Genomic DNA, 10,726 nt, shown 5'->3' with positions numbered 1-10,726 from the left:
ATCTTATCACCAGAATGGTTATAAATTGTTGATGGAAAACAAAGGACATGAGATTCAATCTATTATGAATTATTCAAGTTATTTAGGGAACATTTTTTAGCCCCTGATGTTAGACTTTTTAAACATTGAAGTATAAAATCTCACTTTAGCCAGTTAGAGTTGTTGTAAAAACAGAAACATTCAGAGACACACTTAATACTATAAACATTGACAGGCGTAATCACAAACCCCAGTGAAAGAGTCTTACTGCCACTTAACTAATTAAACATTGTGGTCGAAGGGGAAAAATAGGAATTAAGGCCGTTAACACGGGCCGTTCCCTTCCCAATGACACCTAATTAAAACTTGATGAACGTCTGTGCCTGCGATATCAAAGTTCCGCCTGCAACCTCTCCACGTCATTCATTCAACAGCACTTAGCTGCCAGTTTCATCCCAGCCTCTCTCCTGCTCTTCTCTTTCACAGATTCCATAATGCCCAACTCACTCAACACCAGAAAATGACGTCTTGAACTAAATTACACGTTAATTATAATTGCTGGTAGACATGGTAAATAAACAGGCCTGGAAGTGTACAAGTGCGGGGTGACAGGGGTTCTGACACGTCAGATTTGGCAGTCTTAATTGTAAGTTTCGGCCTCACCATCATCAGTCCCGTCTTTTTTTTCCTCCCCTCTTTTCCCTCCTATCGGGGAAGACAGTGATTACCCCTGTGCCGACGTGCTGCATAATGGTATCAGCGCAGACAGAGGAGTGAATTAAATTGTATCTGCAGCCGTACGGAAGCCTTGATGAGGGGGCAGATGCTTTTGTGGTGTTATCATTATAGTACAATAGTCATGTTGTCATCAACCTTGCCATCGTCAATTGAAAAGACATGATTGTGTGTTGGGGGCTTTTTTTCTCTCCCTCTGTAGCCCCGGTGTTTCGTCGTGAATAGGAGCAATTTTCTAAGAGCTATGAAATCACGTAATAGGTCCTAATATGCAGCTGCTTGGCATAGCAAGGCAGCCTCTTAAAGTGGAAGTCAAACACAATATGTGTTTCTTGACTGGAGAAACACTGGATGTATGAGCAAAGGCCACATCTATTCAGATAAAAATCCCTCGACTGTAACGATTACAAAGAACTATTCCAAATATCTTCGATATTTTTCTAAAATTCCAGAGATCAAAATCACTGGCTTGAGTGATGCAGTTTTTGGTTTTAAGAAAAACTGTCCCTGCAAAATAACACAGAAACACATTGTATTTCGAGCACATTTGTATGTGTATGTGAAAAAGGAAAAGTAAAAGCCACAAGGAGAAGTGGCAGAGATGCTTTAGGTGTCATTTTGCATTCTGAACACTAACATCTACAAAAGAGAATCCAGTTAGTGTATGTTTCTCTATTAAACTAAAGATGAATACATTTTGCATTGACAAAAGGGGCAGCAAGAGTAAATAACTCTGTGCTAGGGTGTGCTTTTTACCAAAGGTAAACGTCAAACATACACAGTTCATAGCGAGTCCAGGTTTCAAAGGTCACAGCAGCAGAGATTGTGTGGTTGACAGTTGACAGAGAATGTTATCAGTAAACACTACACAACAGAATTGAATGTGTTAACAGTCACAATATTCCCTCTTATACAATCACGGACTAGTTTCCAATATGATGCAAATGTTGCCAGGTGGGAAAACAATATCAGTCTGATATGTAAGAATATCATGTTAATACGAGCTCAATCATCTTTGTCAATCATTTTCTAAGACTGCCTCGTCTCTTGCTGCCGGCATCCGTCGACACTGATACGACCAAAAACACAAAAGAGAACAAAAAACACTGACAATATCTCTTTTTCATTTTCATTAGTGACCTACTTTCACTGAGCCAGTCAATGCAAGATCAGACTCCACTTAAACTCAAATCGGAGTTAGATATTCAGAGGGAGAGAAGCGGAGGTCATGAGGATGATGGGCTATGTAACAAAGCTTCCCAATATGAATGAACCTTATGTGAACCTTAACAAGTGCTATATAAACCGCTGCCGTATGGCTTTAAAGTGAAATGAGAAAAGCAATATCATCCAAAAGTCAGACTACATTGATGGTCCTAAGGCACAATGCATACGCTCTTAGAAAGAAAAGGTGCTTTCTAGAAACTTATGTGTTCGTCAGATGTCCCCATAGGAGAAACCTTTGAATAACCCTTTTTGACTGCAGTTAGAAAGAACCCTTTTGGTTCCAGGTAGAACCCTTTCGATAGAGGGTTCTACATGGAATCCAAAAGGTTTCCAACTGGAAGCAAAAAGGGTTCTCCTATGGGGACAGCAGAAGAACCCTTGTGGAAGTATTTCAAATGTATTTATTTTTTAAATTGAGGATAACTCTGACTTACATGTAACATAATCAGCATTGGTTGCTTAGTAGGTACCCTACTGTGAGGCACTGTGCAGTCATTTCAATCTACACACCAGGTCAAGTACTATTTCCTTTAAGTACTATTTCCTTTAGGGTACAACATTTAGGTCACATGTACTTTTACTCAACACTGCTGATCTAACACATCATGCTGGCTAGCACCCTACCCCCAAACTCATCCTCTCTCTGAATGCTTGGCCCTATTTTTGTTTTTACCTTAGGTAGTTTGTACCTGCAGCCAGAGAGGATGAGCTGGAATTTGGGGTTGAGTGGGTGAATAATGTGCATTCACCGTGTTCCAAATAGGTGATTCAGAGGGCACCTCAGACAGACATCATACGTTCAGTTGGGGTAAAAATATTTCAAAGTAGTAGCTAGTATGTATGTGTATGTATTCAATATAATTAAATATTTAACCAGTCGCATTCCTCAAATTAAGGGGATGATGACGCAATCTTTGCAAGATGAGGGAATATGATTTCATTGGTCATCAACGCAAGGCTCAGTAATTTCATTCAGGGTAAGTGGAGTTAGCCTACCCCGGAGCAAGTTAGTTCTGAAAGATGTGGAATGTTGTCCCACTCCTCTTCAATCGCTGTGCGAAGTTGCCGGATATTGGTGGGAACTGGAACACTGTTGTACACATCAATCCAGAGCATCCCAAACATGCTCAATGGGTCTGCTGAGTATGCAGGCCATGGAAAAACAACATTTGAGATATGCTCTTTTTTTATTTTATTTAGTTCCTCTGGGGTTACCATTGCAAGAAATTCCAAAATTACAGTAGTGAGTAGGCTACACATTACTGGCACGTGCAACAGGAAATTGATACCTTGAGACACCTGTGCCAGAGATACTGTATATAATGTTGAGATGGTCTCGTCTCCGCAATGGGAGTCATTGTCCCAAACACAGTAAGGCAGGTGTTCTGCTTATAGCTGCATTTCCACGGGGACAGATTTTAATGAGAGTGGACCCTCTTGCCATGCCTCTTCCTTTCTGCCTATGTACACGACTCACCTTTGGTCATATTTTACAACCTCAGGTCTGATCTAGGATACAAGTGCATGTTTTTGTTAATTTGGGCCTATATTACAGTCTATGACTCACACTTAAAATCAAAAAATATCACACAGATTTTTTGCTGACAGTCACTACTAAGCCCTACTACAAGTGCGCGAGACCCATCAACCTTAAAAGGGTCAATCTGCTGTTGCTATATCCATTTTGGGATTCTTAAATTCATATATACCCATTGATTCTTGAAAGGTATGACTTATAAATGTCTCACGAGCTTCGTTAATTGGTCTTAACCCATGATATGTGTAAACAAACACCGTATAGCCTCAACGTGGTTTAGACTATAATTGCATTATGATGGATGGACAGCCCGCCCTTGCAACTATAGCTCCATCTATGAATTTGACAGTGGTCTAAGCTACATACCAAATCAGTGGCAGGGTAGCGGCTGTTTGAACTGCAGATTGCCCCTTTAAATAACATTGATTTTGTATGCAATGTCAGGTGGGATTATAAACATGTCATATCCTTCATAGTTCTAATAGAATTTATTTATGGACAGGAAAACAGAAGAGCCATAACAGATGATTTCGGCTAACGAACAAGAGAATTAACAACGAAACAGGGGAATGTTTAGTATTATTTTTACAGCGCATACATATAGCAATAACAAACCATGTAAACAATTATCTTTCAATAGTAATTAGAGGCCAATAAATAAGCAATTACAGTCTACAAAGTTCGACATCTACAATATAAATCAATTTCAAGTAGCCCAAAAGTTTGTCCAATATCGAAACCCTTACCTGAAGCCTATACAAGTAAACATTTAAGTACCAATGAGGTTCAGTGTAATAAATTAAACTACGTCATGTCACTTTCAGACCTCCTGGGTGTTTGATGAAGTCCTACAACATCTGAAATAAGTGATTGAAGTGCTATCTTCAGGGTGACAGTAACACACATATTGGACAAATTTAAACCATTGAAATGTGAAAGAGAACACACAACTTCCTTTGAGATCTAAATGTATAGGATGTCTTACCTTCTTGGAAAGTTTCATTTACTTTAGGTGGGGACAACATTCAATGAACAAAATCCAACAGTAACATATCCCAATAAATAACAGGATCATTCTTTGATTTAAGGGTAAGCTTAAATCTCTAAATAAAATGAGACACAATCCATACGGGGTTCTGGACACAGATACAGTACAATACATTACAGAGGGAGCTGAGATTACTGCTCTGATCTCTGAGTTGAGGGGCGCTCAGTGACGAGCTGCAGACTCCCTGGGGTAGAACTCAGCCAGGGTGCTCTGGGGAATCCGCTTCAGCATTTCTTTGGGAAAGATTCGGAGCAGCTGCCAGCCAATGTCCAGGGTCTCATACACAGTCCTGTTGTCGTAAGGGCCTGAGGGGTGAGGTTACATTGTTTTAGATATTGAATGCTATGACATTTGACAATATTCCATGTGATGACCAATTGCAAATGTAATATTTTACTCAGAGGTTTTATTAAGAGTATGAATAGAACAATATCCCCCAGTGATATTTTTCAGAACACTTGTGGGTGCCATGGTCAACGTCAGGTCATCGAGCTTAATATGTCTTAAATGCTGCCGCCCCTCCCCCCTAACAATACATCACAGATTACTCTTGTCAGAAAGAGATCATTTATAGGCTAGATATTAAGTCAATAATCATACCGTGTCACAACAGGATTACAAGCATTAGGTCCCTGTGAAACATAGCCTACAATTGTGCAACCCCTTCTTTGTAATCTCATTATCTGAAGGACAAGACTGAACGGCAGGCACTTGTTTTTCGGCCAAAAGACAGCCCCATTTGTCTGTTTTAGCTGAGAGAGAAGACGCAAAAGTCTGACATGATACTTGCATTTCATATTACTACTATGGAGCGAGGGTTTCCATTTGAGGTTTCAATTCATGTCAGTAGACTCAATACTAATGAGATTCTCATTTTAATGGATCGCATTAGGCTTTGACTCATGTTAAAAAAGGAATTCAGGCTCACTATACACTAGGCTGGATAGATTTGCTCACAAATCCTTCCTTTAGCAATCTCATCAATCCAAGGCCAAGTGTGAGAATAGGTTTGGCATAATGCTTTGACAACATGCACACATTATGAATGTCACCAAGGTGCTGAGGGAAAAAAATACATTATATATCTGACATTTTGTTTGCCATTGGTTTTTGTTTCCCTCTGCTGATAAAAATGATCATGACTGAAGGCATTGAAAAGGTACCTTTACTAACAAAGACCTGAAGGAAAGAAGAATAAACAACATGCAGAATTCATAGGTCCTTTGCTAGAGCCAAGAGCTGGCAGATCTCAGTCAAATATATTTCAAAACCCAGCGATGCAACATCTTATGATAATATCGGCAATTAATGACATGCAAAACAAAATGGTTTATTAAGAAACATCTAACAAACCTTAAATAGCTGAAATGTGATTCAACATGCAAACTAAATATTGGATTATTGGATTACAATAATAAAATATTTTTCAGTCATTGGGCAAAATCAATCTCCATTTTAATATCACACTTGAATGATGCCGATATGCAGGCAGAATTTTGGGGTAATAGAGGTCAGAGACCTCAGGCAACACATGATCAGTCAATGCTTTAAAGGAATTAGTGGAGTAAAGGTAAGACAAACATAAGATACAGGAGAAGCCATGGTGGCAAATGTATAATATGTAATGCAACATGTAAATAAAATCTCCAGACAAGATCTCTGAACAAGTGTGTCAATGACCTGGCCAAGCATAATGCCTCTCACTTAACGTTGTAAAAAGCCTGCCAAAACGCCCATTCATTCTGTTACCAAATACTGGACCCCGGGAGAATGCCATGCCACCGTTTTCACCTTTTGATTTAAATTATGCCATACAACTAGATTTTTACTAGGCATGCTCTCTGGTTGTGGTGCTACGGTCATAAGTTGAGTCTCATCTGTCTCACCCTGAGCGATGAAGTTCTTCTCAAACTTCTGCAGGAATTCCAGGTAGAGCAGATCATCGGAGGTGAGGGCCTCCTCTCCCACCACGGCCTTCATGGCCTGCACGTCCTTACCAATGGCATAGCAGGCATACTGAGGTGGACAAAGGCATGGGAAAAGAGGTAGATCAAAACATGGAGATTCAAATCAAATCAAATTCTATTTGTCACATAAGCCAAATACAACAGACCTTACGTGAAATGCTTACTAACAAGCCCTTAACCAACAATGCAGTTAAGAAATATATTTACTAAATAAACTGAAATACACAAAAACAAAATAACAATAACGAGGCTATATACAGGGGGTACCGGTACAGAGTCAACGTGCGGGGGTACAGGTTAGTCGAGGTAATATGTACATGTAGGTAAGGGTAAAGTGACTATGCATAGATCATAACTGAGTCAATGCAAATAGTCTGGGTAGCCATTTAACTAGATGTTCAGGAGTCTTATGGCTTGGGAGAAAAGCTGTTAAGAAGCCTCTTGGACCTAGACTTGGCGCTCCGGTAGCTCTTGTCGTGCTGTAGCAGAGAGAACAGTCTATGACGACTAGGGTGGCTTGAGTCTGATCATTTTTAGGGCCTTCCTCTGACACCGCCTGGTATAGAGGTCCTGGATGGCAGGAAGCTTGGCCCCAGTGCTGTACTGGGCCGTACGCACTACCCTCTGTAGCGCCTTGTGATCGGAGGCCAAGCAGTTGCCATACCAGGCGGTGATGAAACCAGTCAGGATGCTCTCGATGGTGCAGCAGTAGAACTTTGGGGATCTGAGGACCCATGCCAAATCTTTTCAGTCCCCTGAGGGGAATAGGTGTTGTCGTGCACTCATCACGACTCTCTTGGTGTGTTTGGACCATGATAGTTTCTTGGTGATGTGGACACCAAGGACTTTGAAGCTCTCAACCTGCTCCATGCTGTAGTCAATGAACAGCATTCTCATGTAGGTGTTCCTTTTTTCCAGGTAGGAAAGGGCAGTGTTGAGTGGAATAGAGATTGCGTAATCTGTGGATCTGTTGGGGCTGTATGCCAACTGGAGTGGGTCTAGGGTTTCTGGGATGATGGTGTTGATGTGAGCCATTGAGAGAGAAGCATGGAGGGAGGTCAGTGAATTAAAGGTGCTGTATGCAGCAAACGCTGAATGTGTATTGTCGTTCATTAGAAATTAGGCTTCGTTATAGAAGATCTTGACAACTACCAACTGATTGGAGACATCAGCATGGTCTTTACGGGTCATTCCTTCACCGATGGCAGACTTCATCAATCGAGACAGAGAGGGCAGCACATTGATGGGTGGGTAAATCTGAAAGGAAAGCATGAAATAATAGAATAATAGTCAATTCAATGTTCAACAAAGTAGTAGTAAACAAATGATCATTGGGCAACAATTGGACAATTGTCAGGAGAGAGAACTATAGTACTCAAGATAGACTCCTCAATAGTCAGGTACAAAGGGTGGGTTTGAGCCATATTAGTGAGAATGTGAATACATGTCTATCATCAGTGAGTATGTCTGTACCTGTCTGTTGTGCAGCTGTCTGTCCACATAGACCTGTCCCTCAGTGATGTACCCTGTGAGATCAGGAATGGGGTGGGTGATATCTGGAAAACACAGTTAACATGGAGGTCAACATCAAGAGATAATATCCAGGGTTCAAGTCACGATAAATCAAGTGGCCTTTGAATGTACAGTAAAGCGAGCGCATGTTTGATAAAGCATGCACTGAGCACGCTCGTAAATCACTGTTCCCAAAATAAATGTCAATGAACCAGGCATACACTTTAAAATGTCTACAATTTAAGTGTAGAATGCCTATAGATACTGAAATACAGATCCAATGTAAAGTTTACAGCATTTCCCAGTTTAAGGACAATGAGTGTTTTGATCCACATCTTGGGAGGATAGTGCTCAAAAATATGCTCGCTCAAATTCTCTGACATTAAAAGTGGGGGGACTCCCATTCAAATACAGATTGGAGGCCCATCAAGAGGTTACTATAGTAACGGCAAGCAACAATTTGTTCCCTGTCAAAAAAAAAAAGAAAGAATGCAGCTCTTCGGAGACAAAACAAAACATTTTTTATTTAACCTTTATTTAACTAAGCAAGTCAGTTACATTGACGGCCTACACCGGCCAAACCCGGACAACGCTGGGCCAATATTGCTAATGTGACAAGTAAATAATTTATATAAATACATTATTTCCTAAATAAATCTAGGTTGTTTTTCTGAGAAAAACCGGCATGTCTCACCATCGTTGGGCATGGTGAGGATGGGGATCTGAGTGATGGAGCCGTTCCTGCCCTCCACTCTCCCAGCACGCTCGTAGATGGTGGCCAGATCAGTGTACATGTAACCAGGGAAACCACGACGACCAGGGACCTCCTCTCTGGCAGCAGACACCTGGGGAGACATGGGACAAAGAAGTGAGCCATAGGTGGAACCAGGTAATAGGAAATGGGACCCTGAACACAAACTACTGAACATTTCATTGTTAGAGCATGTGATTGAGTCAATGAATGTATTGGACTGTGCATTGGGATTTAAAGTGGAATGGACAGCATTTTAGCAACATGAAATCTGTTCATATACAGTTGGAGTCATTAAAACTCGTTTTTCAACCACTCCACAAATTTCTTGTTAACAAAGCATAGTTTTGGCAAGTCGGTCAGGACATCTACTTTCAGCATGACAAGTATTTTTCCCAACAATTGTTTACAGACAGATTTTTTCACTTATAATTCACTGTATCACAAGGTCAGAAGTTTACATACACTAAGTTGACTGCGCCTTTAAACAGCTTGGAAAATTCCAGAAAATTATGTCATGGCTTTAGTAGCTTCAGATAGGCGAATTTACATTAGAGTCAATTGGAGGTGTACCTGTGGATGTATTTCAAGGCTTACTTTCAAATTCAGTGCCTCTTTGCTTGACATCATGGGAAAAATAAAAAAAATCAGCCAAGAACTGAGAAAAGAAATTGGAGACCTCCACAAGTCTGGTTCATCCTTGGGAGCAATTTCCAAACGCCTGGAGGTACCACGTTCATCTGTACAAACAATATGCAAGTATAAACACCATGGGACCACGCAGCTGTCATACCACTCAGGAAGGAGATGCGTTTTGTCTCCTCGAGATGAACGTACTTTGGTGCGAAAGTGCAAATCAATCCCAGAACAACAGCAAAGGACCTTGTGAAAATGTTTGAGGAAACCGGTACAAAAGTATCTACATCCACAGTAAAATGAGTCCTATACTGACATAACCTGAAGGGCCACTCAGCAAGGAAGAAGCCACTGCTCCAAAACCACCATAAAAAAAAGCCAGACTACGGTTTGCAACTGCCAAAGATCGTACTTTTTCAAGAAATGTCCTCTGGTCTGATGGAACAAAAATAGAACTGTTTGGCCATAATGACCATCGTTATGTTGAGGAAAAGGGGAGAGGCTTGAGCCGAAGAACACCATCCCAACAGTGAAGCACGGGGGTGGCAGCATCATGTTGTGGGGGTGCTTTGCTGCAGGAGGGGCTGGTGCGCTTCACAAAATAGATGGCTTCATCAGGCAAGGAAAATTATGTGGATATATTGAAGCAACATCTCAAGACATCAGTCAGGATGTTAAAGCTTGGTTGCAAATGGATCTTCCAAATGGGCAATGACCCCAAGCATACTTCCAAGTTGTGACAAAATGGCTTAAGGACAACAAAGTCAAAGTATTGGAGTGGCTATCACAAAGCCCTGACCGCAATCCTATAGAAAATGTGTGGGCAGAACTGAAAAGGCGTGTGCGAGCAAAGAGGCCTACAAACCTGACTCAGTTACACTAGCTCTGTCAGGAGGAAGGGGCCAAAATTCACCTAAATTATTGTGGGAAGCTTGTGGAAGACTACCTGAAATGTTTGACTCAAGTTAAACAAATTAAAGGCAATTCTACCAAATACTAATTGAGTGTATGTAATCTTCTGACCCACTGGGAAATTGATGGAAAAAATAAAAGCTGAAATAAATCAATCATTCTCTCTACTATTATTCTGACATTTCACATTCTTAAAATAAAGTGGTGATCCTAATTTACCAGGGAACAGGGCATTCTTACTAGGATTAAATGTCAGGAATTGTGAAAAACGGAGTTTAAATGTATTTGGCTAAGGTGTCTTTAAACTTCAACTGTACACTCCCAGGAAGAATTACACTTAAAAAAAATAATTCTAACAAGCAAGCGCTTAGACATTGTCATTTCCACAAGTAGTTAGAATGTTTAGGAATTACGTATACTAA

General features: G+C 40.6%; 1 protein-coding gene across 1 annotated transcript in view; it reads right to left on the bottom strand.

Moving 5' to 3' along the window:
• Window positions 1-3,947: 3,947 nt before the first annotated feature.
• LOC118400550 (V-type proton ATPase subunit B, brain isoform-like) overlaps window positions 3,948-10,726 on the bottom strand; it is a 45,465-nt gene continuing 38,686 nt past the window's right edge. Inside the window, exons 10-14 of the mRNA XM_035797521.2 lie at window positions 8,700-8,850; window positions 7,967-8,049; window positions 7,646-7,750; window positions 6,413-6,542; window positions 3,948-4,831 (exon numbers count right to left, since the gene is read on the bottom strand). Of these exons, the coding sequence (XP_035653414.1) occupies window positions 4,689-4,831; window positions 6,413-6,542; window positions 7,646-7,750; window positions 7,967-8,049; window positions 8,700-8,850 (612 nt within the window). The 3' untranslated portion in view covers window positions 3,948-4,688. The remainder of the gene's footprint in view (window positions 4,832-6,412; window positions 6,543-7,645; window positions 7,751-7,966; window positions 8,050-8,699; window positions 8,851-10,726) is intronic.

This window comes from Oncorhynchus keta, chromosome 2 (genome assembly GCF_023373465.1).
Source record: "Oncorhynchus keta strain PuntledgeMale-10-30-2019 chromosome 2, Oket_V2, whole genome shotgun sequence".
In the NCBI taxonomy this organism is placed as follows: Eukaryota; Metazoa; Chordata; class Actinopteri; order Salmoniformes; family Salmonidae; genus Oncorhynchus; species Oncorhynchus keta.
Note: the sequence above shows the minus strand (reverse complement) of the source record. Positions and strands in the feature narration are given on the sequence as shown.